Below are 20,733 nucleotides of genomic sequence, written 5' to 3'. Positions count from 1 at the left end.
GGATGGGGAAAATAAATGTTAATTGAAAAAGTGGGGGGGGGGGGCGGGAAGGAGGAGAAGAGAGGCTGAGCTGGCTCAGCTGAAGGGGGTGAATGGACAGACACTCACCTGTAGAGCTGATCTGACCTCACAGACCTCTCCGAGAGACTCCCAGAGATTTTGGGGGGCAGGATTTTCCCACCTCCTAGATGCTATCCTAGATATTGTTTGCCAAGCAGGTCATGGCAGACAGATCTGTATGGTACAGCCACAAGGGCCCTTCTCTAGCAGCCGTTCCAGAGAGCCTGAATCTGGGGCAAGGGCCCAAGCATTGCAGCTGAGGAGCAGAGAGAAGGAAACTCAAACCACACTAAATCACTTCCCCTCTCTGTGTCTTTATTTCTTTCCCACTTTGCTCCGTGGAGCCCGCAAGCTCTGTGTGGCAGCAGAGCCTTCCAGGAGACTCACGTGGACTGCCAAGCACAACAGGGCCTTGATCTGAAGGGGAGGGGTCTGCTACCATAATGCCAATATTAATAACAGTAACGAGGGCTGCAGTCCTATTGCCTTCCTAATGAAGGAGATTGTCCAGCTCAGGGCTTGCTGCCTAGAGGGAGCAGGACTAGAGAAACCTGCATGCCTGCTGCTCGCCTTGTGCATACACAGAGGTCTCAATCTCTGGATCATCGGCTTTTCTCCAGCCTGGAAATGCATGGATGTGTGTGCAGAAACACCAGCGTTCCATGTCTTGCAAACAGGTGTGTGGGGGAGGGCATGCTGCAGAGGGAAAAAAAAAATAGGGAAGCACTGAGGAAGTGAGAGCTCTCTTTCAAAATGAAGCAGCAGCTACATTTTGAAGGTCTACTTAAAGCAACCAAAGTGAAAAATGTCACCAGAATAAACCTGCTGCCCCAGCTGGAGGTGACAGTCTGATGGGGAAACTCCTGCCTCAACCCCGGAGCTGGGAGAAGTGAGACGAAGTCGCGCGGACACCCAAGCGCAGGCATGCACAGACCTCCTCCCCCCGGCACTCGCTGTCCCCCGAGGGGCTGTACCTGTTTTCTGGCCTCTCTGTGACACTGTGCAGCACCCAAGCTCTTCATTCATTAATTTATTTATGGGAAATCAGAAGAGCATCTCTTTGCCTCCTGATTGGCGGGACGAGCTCCTAGAGGGAACCACTGATGAAATACAGAAGGGGTGGGGGAGGCTGGCGCCGTGTCGAAACGCAGAGCGGCTTTGCCCTGGATTAAACTACTGGTGAGGGGAAGCAGGGAGGACACGAAGGAGGGAGAGAAGCAGGGAGGACACGAAGGAGGGAGGGAAGCAGGGAGGAACAATGCGCCGAGAGCAGGAGCTCCTCCGGCCCACGCACCGCCGGCTGTAAGCACCAGCTGCCTCTCCGCGCTGGATCGCTAGGTAGAGACCAGACGAGCTCTGGGCACAAGCTACAGCAGCTCTGCGCCTGAGCCACTCGTAACCTTTACCACGTCCCTTCCCTCAGCCTCAAGATCAGTGCTGCTGTTCTTTGTAGGTGGGGACAGGAGACCTAGACGGGCTGAAGACCGTATTTTTAATTCCCTGATGTCACTGGCAAATTCCCACTCATGTCAGGACAAGGAATGCTAAAAGGCTTAGGGATTCTTATTGCAAATATCCATGCTGAGACATGCTTTGATTAGCAGGGGTAATCATCATCCTTCCCCCACAAACCCCTACCCCATCACAGCGACAGTGGATTTGCCTGAGCCAGGCGCAGTGCAGCGGTTCCCAGGATTTGTCAGCTCCAGGCTGGTCCTGGGTAGATGCCGAGAGCTCAAATAACAGTGGGAAACCTGGAAAGTCTCCCCGCCTCCAGTGGCATCTGGAATCGCACACTCTTCGTCCTGCTGCGCTCCCTTTCCAGCACCTGACCGGGAGAGGGTGGGTGCAAGGAGGCCTTGGCATCCACGGCTTAGGTTACAAAACCCAGAGCAAGCCAGATGTTGCAGCCCAAAACACGTAGCATGTGTGAGTGTGTGTCAACAAGTGATCATGATGTCTGCAGCTGGCAGGAGGAGGCAGCTGGGGTGGCTTGCAATCCTGTAGATTTACTGCAAGTGCAACAGAGAGCGGCAGGACGGCTCCCCAGGGGCATCTGCAGGGTGAGCGGAGAGGCACGCTGCTTGCTAACCTCGATCGCCAGAACCAGGCACCAGCTACACAGAGAGATCCTGAGCGTAGAAACTGCCTCCTGAATTTGTCTGGCGGTGTGTGACTACAGAGCCAGAGCAGCCCTGGCTGCCAGGACTTACTGGTGAAACTCATTGCTCCTCCCCTGGCGAGAAACCCTCCTCTGCCCCAGGCCCACTCCATGAATGCCATCTTTCCAACAGGCTGTTCAAAAGCCTTACTAGTTGGCAGCATTGTGGTGGTTTTGGATAGACCATGTGAAATAACCAGAAACTATTACAGCCTGAAACTATTACCCAGAGGGGATGTTTTCTGCCTCCTTTCTACTCCCCAGAAGTCTGCAGGAGCTCCAAGTAGCCAGCGTGACAACAAATGACAGCCTATATATTAGCACAAAGTCACTCTCTATAATCCCCCCCAACCCACCCAAAAGCCCTGGCTCTGGAGCATCACTGGGGGATTTTCAGCAGGTCAACTGCTCTGCCTGCTCTCTGGAGGGGACACTCCTGTGCCCCACGGGCAAGGTCTCCTGCCCCTCTTTGAGAGCGATGAAAATCACATTGCTCAAAAACATTTTTGGCAGGGGAGGGAAGGGGAGAGCTCAGAAGAGGTGTTACGAAGGGTCCTCTGCATGCTGTGAATTCACACCCTAGTTTCACTTTCCAGTGCAGATGAGAGCAGAGGTCACCACTCGGTTTTCAGTATGTTTATCCCCCAAATCAGAGTGAGGCAGTGAGAGCTTGTCACTGCACAGACAGGGCACGGAGGCCTGGTAGAGTCCAGGTTGTCAGATATTAATAATATTTAGATTTCTAGAAGACACAGGGAAGCATTCAGTGAAATGTTCACAAATCTGGCAGAAGTCAGAGGTCTAGCACAATTGATTTCAAGAGGAAGACTGAAACCACATCTTCTTCATAACTAAACGGTTCAAGAGGGGAGCATAGGGTGGACAATGTATTAGGTGAAAATTGGCACTGAGAAATAATTCTGGATTCCAAAATTAAAGAAAAATGCGAACCCAGAGACCAAGCTGCCTGAAGGAACAAGGAAGTGGGATATAGCACTGTTCCTCCAAAGCAGCAAAACACAGTTCCACTGCTGTCAGCCTAACCAGAAGTAAATTGAAAAGTCCTGCTGATTTTCTATATAGCTCTGAAAACACATTATTAAAGGGTTACTGAAAGTTTCAGAGGGCTTTGGTAGCAACATCAGACACTGGGGCTCAGATGTCTGTTGCCCCAGGCTCCTTCTAGGCTGAGCAAACTGGGAGCAGACTGGAGCATGGCTTCAGGTACTGGTAACACCTCTCCATGGCCTGGTGGCTGGTGCCACACTACAGTCTGCCCACAGTCCTGGTGCCCAAGGAGCAAGCGGTGCCAAGTCCCTTCTGCTGACGCGTCTGACCGATGCTCCTGCTCCTCGCTGCCGGCTCTAAAACACTGGTGATGCTCAGTGCCTCCAGCCCAATCTCTGCTCCAGCACAGCCTGCGCACCGGGACAGGAGCACTGTATGTGGTGTCACTTTGGCAACGTTGCAGCATGGGTTTGGCACAGACGTCAAGGGCTGCACTGGCCTCCCGCGGCTCTGCACAGCTGCTCCAGGCCAGCGTCCTTCTCCCGGGCGCCTGGACACGACCATCTGCCCTCACTGCTACAGGTCATTGAGATCTGCTCTCACCCAGCTGCTCCCCACAGAAGACTGGGGGCTGTGTCATCTGCAGGGATTATCCCTAGGGAGTTTATGCTCTGGTTCATTGGGTAACTTGAAGAAAACCATGGAGGTGATAAATTATTTGCCCAAGTGGTAAAAAGAGGAACAGACCCCAGCTCTCTTCAGACTCTAACCATGGCACAGCAGGGACTAGCAATGCTCTTCTGTGTAGTCACACGTCAGCTTTTGGTTTGCTGCATCTATGCTACCCACTCACCAGTACACTCTACTGGAATGAGCTGTACTAATCTAAGACCCAGAAAGGACAAAGACGGTTTTGGCTTCAAAGAAGAGACCTGTTTGAACATGCAACATTAACGTGTCTCAAGGTTTTACATTAGTCTAACCTGTGCAATGTTACACTGGCAACTATCTAAAACGCCTCATACAAGCACCCCCCAAGGGGTTTGGCGATGTTGTAGCAGCTCTTAGATTTGATCCAAAGTGGGTACCTTTGGCAACAGAGAGTTTGAACAATGCTTTAGGATCGATACACAAAAAAGCACGGGAAATACACTCTCTGTTATGAGGATTAATAATAAGTCCCTAAGGAAACACTAAAACCCTGTCACTCAAACACAGCTACAGTAATTAGGATTTCCTGAATTTTAGCTTACAAAGAGTTGAAAGCTGCCTGTAAAACTGAATTGCACCCTTCCCTCCTTATTTATAAAGGTCTGGCAGGGTTTTGGAGGAGACAGTGGGTAATTGTCTAACAACCACTCTAGCTGGCCAAGAGTCAGGTTTTGGATTTCAGTTCAGCTTGGAAATAATCTTCTTAGGCCATCAGTTCCTGACAGCTCTGTTAACTGGGTGAATCCGCTGTTCCCAAAAGGCAGAGCTGGGCTGCCCTAACATGAGTACATGTAAATCAAGAGTGATTGCAGCTCAGAGGCTGTTCCTCCACTCTGTCCCACTGTAACTTTCTGCTTCTCCCAGCCTGAGACCCATGAGACCAGCTTTGCCATTTTAGCTCTGACCTACATCTCCTCCTTGCTTCCAGGCTTTGCCTCACACAGAACACACAAAATCCTCTTCAGTCCTAACCCAAAGCAACACTGTGCTGACTGGCAGGAGCTTTCGCTCTTCCAGACTGCCCCTGCAGTTCTTCTCACATATGCACACACTGCTAGCCTGTGAATTTTCATTTTCACGAGGCAGTCCTGCCACGTAAAGGACACCCAGGCCTTTCCAAGTAGCATTTCTGTACACAAAAGGACATTCCTGGGACATGTTGTTTATTTGTTCTAGCAGGAGCTTGGCCCTAGTCCTACTCTCACACCAGAACAGCGCTGCTACGGAGCTGTATTAATTTACATTCCCACTGCAGAGAGGAGAGTACAACTCCAAAGGTCCAGGTGCTGGAGTAACCTCACTTGTTCCCTGACCCTGAACAACTGCAAACTTGGCCTTCACCTTGTTGCATGCAAGCTCAAGGCAAGTTCCAGTGCACTTATTCTGCACTACTGGAGTTTGGGGCTGGCACGAATTACAGAAAGCTCAGAGTTACCCCGATTCACAGCCAGGTGCAAGAGCCCATGTCAGCAGCATGAATTCAGCAGTGAGTAGCAGAAATCAGCTATATCAGTTTGTCTAATAAAGGATAACACCTCCTCCCACAAGCCTTGCCTTGCTTATCCACCTGCCTGAGGTGTTTACAATGCGGCAACAGAAAAGGCCAAAGCATGGATATTTATCTATGCTGCGAAGAGTTTCAACTCTGAACATCTGCTGCAAAACAGGCTGGCACTTACAGCTCAATCACTTGGGAGTTTAGCTCCATGATTGTGTCGTCAGTGCTGACAGAAATCAAGACAGCTGCCATGTTAAATTCCCAAGGTGGGTGTCGAGGTGGGGAGTAAGGCAGAGAGCACGAGAATGTGACAAATCAGGAATCAAAATAAATGGACAAAAGCCCTTTCTCTGCTCTTCTGCCCTGTCCTTCCCGCTTCCTAGAAAAGCCAGTGTCAGTGGCTTCCCCCTCCCTCCCCACCCTGCATTCACACGCTTGCACCTGGTGGGTTTGGTACCTTCTCTGCAGCGACGGGCACCGAGGATGGGGTAAGGCTGGTGGGAGACTCCGGACGTTTTTTGTGCTTCTGTTTAGGTCTTTCCTTGTCCTTCCGACTCTGCAAAAGAAATCAGAGAGTACTGGAAGGCTAGCTTTTCCTCTGCTGAGAATAGCAGTTGTAAGGGAAAAGAAAGGAGGGTGTGTAGGGGTGGATTTACAACCATACATTCATATTCCTCTTTCCTTCTCCACCCATTCACACGAGCCCAGTATCCCTTCCCCCATCTCCCAGCTTCTGGCTGGGAGTGTCCCACTATCTCTACCCCAGCTGCAGCCAACATCTGGAGTGCAGAATATCAACAGAAGCCCCCAAATCAGTTTACAGTAAGATGATAGGGAAGGCCTTAACAAGCCCTTACTGATTTCAAGAAACCTGAGCCCTCCTCCTGCTATTTCCCCAAGGGGACTCTGTGCCCCCTGAAGCTCGTTCTCTACCTACTTCTAGGGTTTCTCAGATCCACCCTGTACAGCCAGTGGGAGAATCTTGATTTCAGTACATGTCACGCGTGCACAGAGAAAGAGATCAGTCAGTGGAGATCTCGGAACCTAGGTTTGAACCTAGCTTAGAGATCCCCCGCATCTCCCCTCCCAACAGAGACAGCTGGTCTGGGTCCATCTCTGCTAACAGGAGACAGACTATTCAGTTTGATTTCTTCATCCTGTTTTTTCCCCGCAATAAAACCCCACAAAAATGGGATTCTTCAAACTGCAAAGCAAGGAAGAATCATGGCCTGAGAAACACTGAGTCCTGCCCACCCTGATTGTGTATTCTCTTGAGGAATGGACCACAACTGAGGCAGCTATTCTTATATAGTGCTATCTGGATGTTTATGCTAAAACTGAGAGGTTTTCAGTGAAAGGCCTGAAAACGTAGGCCTGCGTGACCTCAAGTCAGTGGGGCTTGAGGATGCCCAGGCCGGCTGGCATACAGGATGGACAGATAGAAGAGCATGCTCCATCACACCCTCCTGCTTCCTCCCTGTCTTAGCTGCACGCTCCCATGGGGACACACTCAGCTGACTACAGGAGCTTTCCCGTGCTACCAATGTCAGCTAAAGATGTGGCCTTCTTCACTGAAGCTGCAGAAACTTTTGTGCTCAGTTCCGAACTTCACAGTGTGGTCACTGGAGTGTGGGCCAAGAGACCTGCTGTCAGATAAACACCTGCATGAGAAGCAGGGCTTAGAAAAATCCATCCTCTTGTCTCCGAGACCTTTTTGCAGAAAAGGATGCCTGTTCTGGTACAACTCCTTCACATGGGCGTTTTATTCTAGAAGGTGAAGTCCTCAGTCTGGAACGAAGGTGCATCCAGAACAGAAGAGTGACATCAAAAATCATTGACTGCCCAGAAAGATGCTGATTGCTCCCTCATGCAGGCAAAGCCCTGGGGCTACAGCTGCCAGCACGCGCCAAAGATGCAATGCTGTCAGGGGAAGATGCAGTTGCAGCAAATACATGAGCTCTACTGTGTGTTTTTGGGAGAGAGAGAAGAGAGTGGAATAATTAGCTTAGGAACCAATACACTAAAATGGGGGGGAAAACAGGGACTGGAGGAGGGAGAGGGCAGGAGGAAAAGGCTGGAGAAGGCAGGCGTGAAGCAAAGCAGAGGTGAAGCAAAAGTGCTACAGGGATCAGCACCTTCCGGTGTGGGTTTGGCTGGATTGTCAACACACTTGAAAAGGAGGCCCATGCTGCAGCCACCAGTGATCCTGCCATGACGCCACAGGAGCTTTCACTGGGATGAGCTGGTGAAAAAAAGGAGGCAAACCCCGCCTAGAGCTTCACTGCACTTGCTCAGCGCCCAACAAACACTGCCAATATCCATCATTTTATCACAAGACTCCTGGCGTTTGGCATATCTGTTACAGCCTCTGTTCCTAGAGCTACAGTATTTTAAAAGAATCTCTGTTTTCTTTTTTTCCCTTTCTCTAATATACAGCTCTAGCTTTGGCAGTGAACAAGGAAAGCTTGAAAATGTGATCTCTACAGAACTAAGTGCCAAAAGACAAATTAAAATTAAATCTTTACTAAATCTCAATGTTTTAAACACTTGGGAGCTTCTCGTGCTATAAGCTCTGTGTAACTCTCATGGGTCTTCTAGGACAGGAAGATGGAGAAACTGTGGCCCAATTAGTGAAGCAGTTTGTCACAGACCATGTGTACATCAGTGTTCATTATTCCAGCAGTAGTAACAATTGGCACTCAATAGCACGCAGCAGAGAGTTTCAACGAGCTGAAGAGAAGTTTTTAATAATCTACATCTCATTTTACAAATGGGGAAACCAGGACACATGGGATGAGAGAACTTGCTAAGATTTCTCTGAAAGTCACCCAAAAATTCAGAAAGAAAAGTCAGGGACCCCCACTCCACCTGGACACAGGCTCGCCTACTTGCAGATGCTGCCAGTGCCACTCACAGAAGCCACAAATGGAAAACAGGAGCCAGACACCTCATTGCAATACATTTCACCAAATAACTGCACAGACCCTGATCCTTAAACTTTCTGAATACCACAAAGCTTATTCTCTCATTTTCAGACCCCGAATCCCAAACGCGTTTCAATCACGAAGTTGCAACAGGAGGGAATAAGACGCAAGCTGCAAGCGCCAATGAGACAGCACTGTAATGATTTAGTTTCACATATCATGGTCAAGATGAGACCAGGCAGAACCAAGCTATTTTAGTTAATGACAATGAACTACACACCTACATACACACACAATCACACGTGCATATGCGTGGGAAAAAGCAGAAATGTCCGGACTGTCACCACAGTGAACCATAAAACCTCCCACAGTTTCATTGTGATGGCAACCACCAAACTCACATCCTCCAGCTTCAAAATCCTGGCTGTCTCCTGTCTGAAAAATCTCTCTTTGCTGCCGGCAGCGCAGAGTCCACAACAGCTAGCTGAGCAGTCCCCTGGTTATATGTAGGAGTGCGTACATATGTACATATTCAGCAAGAATCCAGCCTGCACAATAGGGACCAGATTTCTGGAATGCCTCAGCTCCCATTTAGATGCTTGAATAAATGGTCAGGTTTTCCAAAAAGCTAAACGTGGGGTATTGAGCTCTTTTGAAGATCTGGCCCTGACTACATGTGCTGAGCAACTGCACTCAAACTATTTAGAAAATCTGTCCCACAGAGACCAGACTTCGTGCTCCACTCAAAGGACTGCATGGAAACAAGAACCACCGCAGCCTGCCGAGGAGCCCAACGCAGCCCTTCTGCTGGGCGTCCCTGCACGCAGCCCCAGGCCATGCCCACAGGCACACCTCACCTTGCTCCTCCCGTGCTCACCAAGCACTTCTCCCTCTCCCACACCACCTCCTCTCCAGGCTCCCTGCGTCACTCCTGCTCGGGCAGAGCAGAAACCCACAGGAGCAGGTACCCAGGAGCTCTCCGGGCCACAGCCAGCAGCCCTAAAGCTTTGCAGAGTTGGGCTTTGCACTGCCTTTGCACACCCAGTAGCACCCATCTGCCACCCTCCAGTTACTCTCCGATACTTTTGGTACTCGGAAGGGCAACAGGATCTGACACCTTCTTCAATATTACTGGAGAAATGCAGTGCCTCGTGTTAAATGGGCAGGACAATGAGCTGTGTTACCCCACGGACATTCTGCAGACGGGCCGGGCTGCCCCCAGACCAAGGCACTGGTGGGAAGGTGACTTCGGGGGCCCGCAGAGACCACGGCGCCGAGACGGCAGGGCGCTCCATCACTCCCGGCTATCTTGCCTGTGTTGGCAGGCCCTCAGGCGACCCCGGGCGTTCCCCAGCTTGCACCAGAGACTTTTAAACGTGTGGGTTCTCTCCAGGAACCGGAAGGCTCCAAATGCTTCCTGCAAGAGCCGCAGGGCGCAAAGGGAAGGGAGGGCAAGGCGACGGGGGGAAGCAGCACTCTCTCCTGCCCCTCAAGTGCCCTCTCCCCACCTGGCTTTTCTCTGTCCAGCACCTCACCTCCCTGGCACGCAGGCACTCTCCTCTGCAAACCCTGCTTCCAGGAAAGTTCACAGACAATGCCGCCGCTGCCAACAGCCCAGCCTGCCCACAGAGACCTGCCTGGCTCTGCTGTGAAGCAAGAGTCGGGAAGGAGGAGGAGGAGGAGGGAGGATGGCTGCACTGTGAGAGCAGGAAAGCATTCAACACCCCCATCCCATCTTTGCAAGCAAAAGCCGGGCCCTACCTTGCGGCCGCTCGGCGCTCCCTGCAGCAGGCTGGCTGGCTGGGCGAGCTGCAGTCTGCAGGGAACGTGAACCTGCCCCCAGCAACAAACTTCATGGAAAAAAAACTCTCCCCATGCAGGGCTGAGCAGCTGGGGCTTGGCATGTGGGCACAGAGCAGGCCAGGCCTGCGGCGGGGGGAGCGCGGCTGCATCGGGGGGCGTGCCGGCGACACAATCTCCCTTCGAGCTCCCCAGAGCAGGAGGAACGAAACAGGATCTCTCGCTGCCAAAAAGGGTTGTGCAGAGCTCCTCTTGCTCCCCCCACCGCCGTCTCCCCTTCCCCGAGCCCCCTCTTCTAATCTGCTGGACACCAGCAATTGGATCATTAAAAGTAGATTGGGCAGGGGAAGGAGGGAGGGAAGAGCTGGGAAGAGCCAAGCGGGCTCCACCGCTCCCTCTCTCTTTCCCAGGCTCCCTGAACTCCCTCACCCGGAGGAGGAGGCCTGGCTCTGGGCTGCAGCCATGGCAGCCGCAGCCAGGAGCAAGGCAGCACCAGGCAGACGGACACTAAGCCCCGGCCTGCAGCCCGGCTTGCACCAGGGCCGTGCTGGGGTTTTCACAGGTTTGCCGTGAGACACGCTCTGAGTGCACGAGTGTTTTACACAAGGACTCACGGGCAGCCCTCGCTGGGCTTTGTGTGCTCTCAGGGAATTGCTGCACCCCTGCTAATGGAAGGATTTGCTGGGGGCAGTTAAACACCCACATAACAAGAGGTCACAGAAAGCTAGTCAAGGATGCTGTAAAACAAGGCTTCTATAGCTAGATCAGAGTAGATTTAGATTCAATACTCCTTCCCAAAAAACCTGTGCTGGTCTTGCAAGCAGCCACCTGCATCCCACTTGAAAAAAAATGTCCACTTTGCCCCTTGGTACCTGTGTGGACACAAAACTCCACAAGGCAGACCTCCGTCACCAACTCGAATGCAAACACAAAGCCTCTCACAGACCCGCTGAATTTAGATTTCAGCCCAGTACAACTTCTCCAGTGTGCTAAATCTGCCAGGCCAAGCCTTGGCTCGTTTCTTCCACTGGCATCAGTCTAGACAGACAGGCAACGGCAGCGGGGAGGCAGGCTCTGCCGTGCATCTGCTCAGACGCCGTGGGACCGGGGACTCGTGCACTGCTCTGGCTGGTGCTAAAGGGATAAGGGCAACAGGACAAAGACAGTCCCTGTACCCCCATAAAGTGCCCTCCGCCGTGGCTAGGGAAGCAGTTCAGAAGCTAAAGGTGTGTTATGATTGTGGAGAACTGGCTCTGTACCCAGACCTGAGGAACAACTGCAGGTGGGCTTATTTGCTCCGAGAGCCTGCCTCTCTTTCCTATGTCACTGGGCAGAGACCGATCTCCTCGTAACAATATCCCGTACCCAAATTAAAAGTCCCCTGATTTTGCTTACGGGTTCCAGGTGTTCGCTAAGAATAAGACGGGACGAGTGCCTCCCTCCATGGGGTATGTGCCTAAAAACGTTGTAGCCTATGTGCTCCCGTCTGCTCCTGGAGTGAGAAATTTCATTCCGTGGAGCATGGTAATTTTTGTCTGTGCGTTTCATGCAGACAATATAGGTGACAGAACATCTGTACTTCATTCAACCCCTGTGCGTCATCCAGCATTTTCTTGGTATTTAGCTATTGTTTTCTTTCTTCTTTCTTTTTTTAAACAAACCAACCCTGCAAAGGCTCCCACAGGGTACAGCACACACAATACCAACCCCAAAGAAATAAGCGGGGCTGGTTTTGCTAAGGCCTGGTATGTTCTGAGGAAAACCCAAAGCCTGGAGCTTTCCCATTTTCAGGACAGCACAGAAGGAAATGCTTGGGCTGGTATCATTTGCGCCTGCAAGAGGCGGAGGGATGCCGACGCTGGCTTGCAGTCCCACGTCACAATTGTGCCTTGTTCCGCAGAGAACAAGACTCTTCACAAATGCTGAACTGTTTTACAGCACGGCTTAGGAGTCCAAATCCCAAGTCTTTGCTGTCTTACTGAAGGCACTGGGTTAAATCCTGTGCCCCTCACTTAGTCATTGACTCAGCCCGAGTTTTCTTCCATAAAGCCTAAGCAAACAGCTTACAGCCCTGCACTGGAAGGGAGCTCTCGGGCACCAAGCTCCTTCTGGAGCAGAGAGCCATGAGCAACCTGCAGCCCAGGGACTCACACAGCCGCTCCGGCCCGCTGCCGAGTGATCAGCTCCCCTGCGACGCCTCCAGCTCCGGGAGGAAGGGACCAGCCGGCGGCACAGCTGGACAGGCTCAAGAAAAAGCTGTTCTACTTCAGGCCAAGCAGCACGCCCAGTTCCCCTGAAACATGTGCAATTAGATCACGCACTGCTAGTCACGTACTCCAAAACCATGTGGGAACTAATGATTCAACCCCCTCTTTGGGTACCCCTTTGAAAGGTCTCTCTGTTCCCACACCACCTCACACCCAAGTCCTTCCTCCCTGCACTTCACAACCACTCCCAGACCTATAAACTACCAAACACGCCTGGAAGCAGAGAGTGCCTTCCTTACCCTGCCCATCTCAGCTGCTTCGCACACCTCGTCCCCCTTTCCGTGCTGACTCCCCCTCTCCATGCAGGAGTTGATTTTGCACTTGCGCTGCGTCCGTGCCAAGCAATCCCGGCCCTGGAAGGGGCCTCCATGGGATCTGCTGCTCCCAGACCCAACGAGGAGGGGAAGGGTGGCGAGGCAGCAGCGAGACAGAGTCTCCGCACGTTTGTGAGGAACCCAGAGGCTAACAATAGTGGCAAGCGCCACTGAGAAGCCTATAAATAAATCCGTATTCCTCCTGTTTTCGCTCTCCCCCTGGCACTGACCTGCTTTCCAAGCAAAGCCGGGAAGCAGCACCTCCCCTGCTCCTACCTGCCAGGCACGTGAGCGCGCTCCCGCCCCCAGAAGCTGTGCAAACACAGAAACCCTCGGACGCTGCCCAGCCTCGGCCGCGCACGCTCTGTCAGTTATAATTACAGCCGAGCTCTCCAAAGCTGCCGTCAATCACCCCGATCCTGCCCTCTCCTCCACCCCCTCCGCCTTCTTGCTGGCTAAAAATAGCACGTTCCAGTACAGCCCTTCACCTTGTGCCAAGCGCTCGCTCCCCGGCCGTGCCACAGATGCTCCTTCTCCCTCCCGCCTCCTCCTCGCCTCGCAGCAGCTGAACACACAAGAGGAGTAAATACTCCCCATACGCTTTAGCCTTGGCGGCGGGAGGAAATGTACTGTCTCGGTGTCGGCCGCGGGGTAAGCGCCGCTCTGTACGCGGGGCTTGCCTTGTTTGCCCACCTCTCGGGTACGGTTTGGGCAAGCTTCCCAAACACGTAATGGACACGGTGGGCAGCGCTTCAAACTGGATATTGCGGGATAACCTCTGTAAATAAAGGAGGAGATGGCTTTCCTGCCCACACAGTTTATGGACTCTCAGACGGACATGCCAGGAGGGTGTCAGTGAGTATTAACTGATGGCCATACTGCTTTTGAAAGCCTGGATGCCCTTGTGCCCCGGAGACTGGGCTGAGATCCATCAGACCTAGGCCACATAACCCACCGGAGGGTCATCGGGTTGTTTCTGGATGTGGGTCACTATCATTACCATTCAAAATCATTTACGCATGGTGAGGATGCCTACTGCAACAAGACAAAAACAAACAAAAAAAAGAGGTAAACAGCCAGACACCTATGGCAAGACTTAAAAAGATTCACGCTGCAATTTGCAGGGGTATCATCAATTGTGTTTATACAACAAGGTAAATTTGGCTTTTGACGATAGTGGAAAATAGCCAGAGGTTGCTTGGTAGAGTAATTCTGGATTTCTGCTAACAGAACCCAGGATATGACCCATAAAGTATTAAAAACTATCTGACCATGCTGACAGTATCCCTGTGTAAGTTATTTCTGCTTCAGATCCTACCCCACTGCTTTGGGTAGATGGGGTGCAAAGGAGGGTGGCAAGTACTAAATTGCAGATTCTTGATTTGCAAAAGCTGTATCAAGGGGTAGGGAACATTTCTTATTCTGCTGCCTCTTCCCTTGGAACCTGAATCCTCCAAAAACGCATGTTCTGCCTCTTAGGGCTATTTACTGTTATAAATAACAAACACCTCACAAGCCTCTGGCCTCCTCATTTCACTTGGTACAGACCCTTCCACACTGGAACCTGCATCCCTATCAGAACCCAGGAGTCTGCTGGGATTCTGCCTTACACGTTCGCTGCTGCTTCTCCTTGAAATATGAGCATTTGTCACGTGAGTCGGTCGGTTAATTATGAACCTTGGTGCGCTGTTAACATGTGCTGTAACACCACAGCAGTTTTGATGAATATGTCTTAACCATCAGAGTTAGATAAATAACTATCATACCAGTCAGATCTGGCATAAATAATTGTTTAACGAAGATAATCTATTTTCACAGGTAGACTTGAAGCAGGTAGAATCCCTGTGGCTGGTAAATCTGACTAACAAAGTACTACCTAGTTTATACTAATTATTATTCTTGCCTACAATTAACCTGCCGGCCACAATGCAAATTACTAATCAGTATCTTTTTGTCCTTTAAAACTTGGACTCTGGGATCTGAGGACAACAACCTCCAGTTTATGTTCTCAAGCTGCTGCATTTAAAACCACAGGCCAAACTACTTCCACACAGATCAACTCAGTAGCTGTAAATCATAGCACAACATCATCCTCAAAGTGGACCTGCCACAAGATAGAAAGGGGAAATCTGTGTATCTCATAGGCATGTTCTGCCAGGACCCCTCTGGCATAATCTGAACATGCAAACTTGGCCTCACGTCCCCCATGGCTGCGCTGCTCTATTTGCATACACATTTCTAGAGGCCTGTTTAAAAACACAGCCACTATTCAGATCTCTGACTCTGAAACTCTTTACGGAGTCAGGGCTCAACTGAGGAGCCACCGGTGCCCTCTGCACACTCCTCCCCTTCTCACCTCCATCCCACGTGACTCTGCCTCTCTGGATTGACAGACTCTGTGCAGATCTTACCTTCTTTGGCCTTTCGTGGTGGGACACATGTTTCTCTTGAGCAGGGGACGTGGATCGACTCCTTCTTCCAGCAATGAAGGAGCTACCTCCAGAGTGACGTGAGGTCTTCTGAGATAAGTGGGGTAGGGGAGAGGAGGTGGAGAACAGGAGCAAAAAGAGAGAGAGGGGAAACAGTGTTATAGAATCCAGCTTTCACTGTTACAGTGAGCAATATTACAGTAAATGGCTTGTCTACCACATGCAGGACCAAATTCTAATTGTACCAGATGCCCAAGTCTAGTTCCTAACACAGGGGCAACAGCGCATACCCTATTAGTGGTTTTACAAACAGCACGTAGATCTAACTCCCCAGATCTTTGGTTCCTGGTGGTCCACGCACACTGATACTTGTAAGAAGAAAGGCACAGCTCCTAAGAGAGCATTTAACACCAAGATAAATGGTAGCAGCAATGCTGCTTAGACAAGCCAGTCCTCCTGAAAAGCAGTGTCCAGCTTTCAGCCTTGAGTGGGGCGTGGGGGGGTGTGTGGAAGGATCCCCTGTTCTCAGACTCCAGGCACTAGCAGAAGTCCTGCTATTTATCTCAGCATCAGTAAACTTGGTACAGGGCTACACTTGTGTCAGATACTGAGGGTACCTGAAAGACAGGGAAGGTGTCCTCCAGTTTGACTTTGAGGGGAAGCTCAAGACGTCAGTCACTGTATGTGACAGCACTGATAAGCAGGAAGGAAAGTGGGAAAGGCCAGCAACAAAGGAGCCACTGAGAGATAAAGCTGTAGTGAGAGGATCAAGTTTCCTTTTTGCTGCAGGGGGGAGAGCAGGTGTCTACTAATTATGCAGAACAGGAAAAGGGTTCCTCTCTTTCCTCTCTGTACTGTAATTAATAGGGGGGAGGTCCTTTGCCCCAGATACCCCTCAAACAGTTAATGACTCCATGGCTCTTCTGGGCTGTCCCTGTCCTCAGGCAGAAGTTTTGACTGTTCTGTTGTTACAGCCTCCTGCTCAGGGTGCTTGAGCTATACCCCTAACGCCCTGGAGCCTCAAACAGCTGCTCTCCTTTCTTGAGACTTACCTTTCAGCTTTACAGAGTGGGTAAGCGAAGCCAAAATAGATGGGAAGAATTCAATCCCTAGTTTTCAAAATGAGTTTAAAGAGGCTATAGAAATGCAAAACATAAATTAATCTTTATTCCTAAGTGACTCTGAATGGCTGAAAAGGGAATCAGGCTGCAGACCTTGTTTATGTGTTCTTGGCATTTCTTACTGCTCTGAGCACAGATACAACCTAGGATGAAGACAATGAAGACAATGCCTTATACGTGACAAAAAACCTCCACTGCAAGGATGAAGAAACTCACCATTTTATTGAAGTGGTACTTGCAGTAGCCACAATATTTGACATTGTCGACTTCTAGGACTTCCTCTTCGCATAAGAGGCCAGCCATCTGGGCACTGAAATACACACAATTAGGAGGAGGGTAAAGCAAATTGTACGACCAGACCACATATCCCATCAAAGGGCAAAGAACAGTTCAAGATACCCAGGCAGGGTCTTGAAGTTTCCTGTTCTGCTTGGCAAATGGTATGCAAGGAGGAGGAAAAAAGTTCAGGTGATTTTTAATTCATGTTAAGATCTTCAAAATTGCCAGTACTTTGCTACCAGATTGTCTTGTAATTTTTGTTTTTCTTAAGGGAGGCCTGGGAGACCAGTAACAATTCCAACAAAAGACATATAACGAGCAAGGAATCCACGTAAAGCTGGGAATCTCTCTGTTCTGCTGATAGGCAATGTTGTTTTCAGTCTGGGAGGGTACATGAGGATATCAGCCCTTAAAATCGCATCATCTAGATGATACTCTTGCATGTGCTTTGCTGGAGAAGGAACATTCCTGGGTTGTGACTCATCTCTTCTCCTCTCGGATTCCACAGAGTCTTAGGGAAATCCCCAGCCTTCATTCTCAGCAGGGAAGGCTCACTGGTGAAACCTCAGCCTTCTTGGGGAAGTTCCCCTCACAAACTGAGCAAGGCTGAGATACCCCTTGCACAAAATAAACCCAGGGTGATTAACCCAACTCCCCACACCACCCATCTGGTGCAGGCTCTAAGCCACAGCAGCAAAACCAATAGCTGGGGCTATTCTCGGGGTGATGCTGTGGGGAACTCACCAGGTGACATGGAAAGCTTGCCGGCAGCCGTGTCGGTTACAGGCCATGCATGCTCCAGAGGCTGCTTTGCTCTCCCTGCCCTGCTCTTCACAGATGTAGCAGGTCTGCCAAAGAAAAGGAAAAGTGCTCACTCAAAGAGGCAGACGAAGTGTCTACTTCACTCTCACTGTTCACCAGAAGCCAAAGCCTGCAAAAACTTGTAACTGTGTGTCCAGCCATCTCACTCCTATGACAACAGCTCTGTCTTATTTCTCAGTGGCATGCACTAAACTCATGCATCTTCTTTTTCTCCCCAAATAACAACCGTGTCAGATCAAAATGTGGAGTAACTAACATGCAACTCCAAGGTGGAGATTGCTCAAGTTGCAGGGAGTTGGGGAAGAGAGGAATGGAGGACCAGAAAGTTATTTGCAGGAACGGAGATTTACTTTGTTAGTTATTTGAAAGGAATCTGAGTACCTGGAAATGAAAATAAATTGGACAGGAGATGTGGTAGAATAACATGACCCCAACAATCCAAGGCGGGCAAGTACACTTGGGGCAGCAGCAGAAAGAGATGGCCTTACCTTGTTGAAGCGGTCGTGGGGTACATACTGCAGGACAATTGGCTCCATGGTGAGCACGTTGGCAAACTGCACCTCTGGGATGTACAAAGCACAGACGACATGGGCCCATCCTGGGGAAGCAAACAAGACAGAGAACAGAGACTCACATGGGGCAACCCAGCAGAGTCTTAAACTCAGACAGGGCTGCAGACAAGCATGGGAGGGAGAGAAGGAAGAGAGTGTAGGAAGGCAGCCAACTTAAGTTAGATGTTAGATTTGAAATACTGCTTGTTGTAACTTGGTTAGGAATCAAATTTGTGGATGAAAGATAGACGGATACCACCTCCAGATTAAATAAGAAAGCAGAGATTTCTTTGGGAAAAGAAATGTACAACACTCATCGTTCTCAAAAGCACCCCCTCAGGACTTGAAACCCAGACTTGAAGACCTAACCAAACCCAGGAAAAGCATCCAAGCAGTAAATGATGCTGATGGGACAGGTTTGATGTGTAGTCCCATGCTACTGCAAACAAAGCTCCCTTTATTGGCTGTTATCAATGGCTAGAGAAGGCTCTTTTTCAGCAAGCCAAGATAGATTAAAATCTAAATCCACCAAGACACTTCCCAAATCAGATGTGTAAGTTGAAATTACATCTGGTCAGGACAGAACTGAGAAAGTTTGAAGGTTAGGAGCCTTTGGGGTCTGATCCATACTGGCATGGCTACTGCACTGGAAGGATTTAGCTAGAATTAGGATGGATTCGCCTGGGCAGGCGGAACCAAACTCCATGCTTACAGAATCACGCAGCACAGTAAGTACTTGGACTATATAATTCTGTACAGTGACATGGTTGTAACACTTCTTGTGCCTGTCTACACAGACCTGACCAAACCATGTAATAACATGTTTGGAAGAAGATGCTGTGTTATTATAAAACAATCCCCCAACATGATACTTGTGCTGTTGCAGTAAGGCTCTTGGCGCTTATGACCAGCTCTGGCAGATGCTTCTACAAAATATCCTGGACCTAGCGCTTCTTCTTTAAATATGGGACCTATCAGAATAAAGACCTCCTTGCCTAATTTAACTCTTTGTGTGTTAAGGTAAGTGGCAGGTAGGTACAGAAGCCTTTCTGAAAAACAAGATTTTGAGAAAATTAAGTTTGATCTATACAGATCAATAGCTGCAAGTTCTGACAACTGAACTCAGACTCCACAGTTCTTCACAGCACCAGAGGCTGAGAAGCATCAATGATGAGCAGGTAAATCCTGCAGAGAAAAACATCTTCACTGCATCCTGGTCCCCGCTCTCAGATGGGGACTCAAGGCTGAGGCTCTGTTAACCTGAGGATCGCACTGCTGCTGTGCAAGCGTGCGGCAAATAACTCGACAACTTCCACATTTCTGTAAACAATGCCAGCTTGTGCACCGACTCCTGTGAGGTTGAACTCAAGAAACTGCACATTTCAGAGGCTGTGCTTCAATGCCAGACAGAGGTAAGGCAGGTTCCCCCCCCAGGGAAAGGTGCTCTCGCCATGGAGGCTTCAGAAAGTGAAGTTTTGTAAGAAAAAGGCAGAGTGTTTTCATTCCTCTGGAGCCTCCAGCCTTCCCTTTCTGGTCACATAGGCTCAGAAATTAATTGTTTTGCGCCCAGGACAGCTGCCGGGTCCCCGGAGGCTCTGCACGACGCACCCGGCTCTGCGCAGAGGTACTCACCCCCATTGTCGGTCCGTTTCAGGGCTCCATCTTTGTGGGGACACAGTTCACATCTCTTGAAATTAAGCAGAAACAACAAGTTTAATCTAACTCCCAGGGGCACAGGGCCAGAAAAGAGATGATTCATTTACAACATGGTTATGAAAGAGGGGGCTGCTTTCAAAGAGAGGAAGTGGAAGAAGGGCAGAGAGCAGTTTGGGTGCAAAAAGATACTCTGACACAGCTTGATATCGTCCTGTCTGACGGGGACGTATTTAAAGCCTCAGCCCAAGAGCCACAGGGCTACAAGCGAACCTTGACTTTCACGGGGCTTTTTAAAAAAAGAGTTTTAGTCTTTGCGGTTGGGGAGTAAAATTGAAAACCATGACTCAGAGAGCAGAAGGCAAATAAAAAGAAACCATTATCTATCTTTGCCTCTTTCCTTCCTTCCTTCTCTCTTTCTCTTGCGATATTTTTTCCAGTCTCATGAGAGGTGGGTGAGGCTGTCGTGACATTTTTGCTGGAGGGGTGTGGGGGGCCATGGCGAGCCTGGCAGGTGGGCACCCTGCTTCCCCCCACACCCAGCTCCGGGGGTGGCTGAGGTGGGACGGCGAGCGTGTGAGGGGAGCATGGGCACCGGAGAGTCCCTGCCACCCGTGAGGGTGGAGGAAGCTCCCTCAGCGCCGCCATGCCGGGTGGGAGGGTGCAGGCCCAGCGCCATGATGGGCTGTGAGGATGGGAACGGCTCTGCGCCCAGCTCCGTGCCCAGTCACTAATGGCTGCTTTCAGGGAAGGCTGTGAGGAAGGGGAGACACGCTGCCTCCTCCACTGGAGGCCAGCAGCCATGGAGCGGTCGGAGATGAGCCCCCTCCGCTCAGGGGATGCCCCCTCACACCAGGCCCCGGGGGCAGGGAGGCCTCCAAGGCCAGCAGCAGCCCCCAACCCACCGAAGGGTTTCCCTCACGGGCAGGGTGAGGACAGGCCTCACCCCCCCCCACGCACACCCGGCGAGGGGGAGGCGAGGAGATAGGGATGGTCCAGCCAGGCAGGATGGCGAGAGCCAGGGAACCCCAGCGCCATGGCCCTGGGTGCCATTCCTCGCCTCACAGCGGATGCCGAGGCCCTACACCTCTTCCTCCTCCCTCACCGATTTCAGCCCGGCCGCCACCGGCCTCCA

General features: G+C 50.7%; 1 protein-coding gene across 1 annotated transcript in view; it reads right to left on the bottom strand.

Moving 5' to 3' along the window:
• Positions 1–20,733, bottom strand: part of MLLT6 (myeloid/lymphoid or mixed-lineage leukemia (trithorax homolog, Drosophila); translocated to, 6) — a gene marked incomplete at both ends in the record, with an annotated part of 30,494 nt that overhangs the window by 5,701 nt on the left and 4,060 nt on the right. Inside the window, 6 exons of the mRNA XM_010294098.1 lie at positions 5,896–5,994; positions 15,155–15,262; positions 16,510–16,603; positions 17,317–17,420; positions 17,883–17,992; positions 19,578–19,632. Of these exons, the coding sequence (XP_010292400.1) occupies positions 5,896–5,994; positions 15,155–15,262; positions 16,510–16,603; positions 17,317–17,420; positions 17,883–17,992; positions 19,578–19,632 (570 nt within the window). The remainder of the gene's footprint in view (positions 1–5,895; positions 5,995–15,154; positions 15,263–16,509; positions 16,604–17,316; positions 17,421–17,882; positions 17,993–19,577; positions 19,633–20,733) is intronic.

This window comes from Phaethon lepturus, unplaced genomic scaffold, assembly GCF_000687285.1.
Source record: "Phaethon lepturus isolate BGI_N335 unplaced genomic scaffold, ASM68728v1 scaffold41010, whole genome shotgun sequence".
NCBI classification, from domain to species: domain Eukaryota; kingdom Metazoa; phylum Chordata; class Aves; order Phaethontiformes; family Phaethontidae; genus Phaethon; species Phaethon lepturus.
This window is presented reverse-complemented; position numbering and strand designations above follow the sequence as displayed.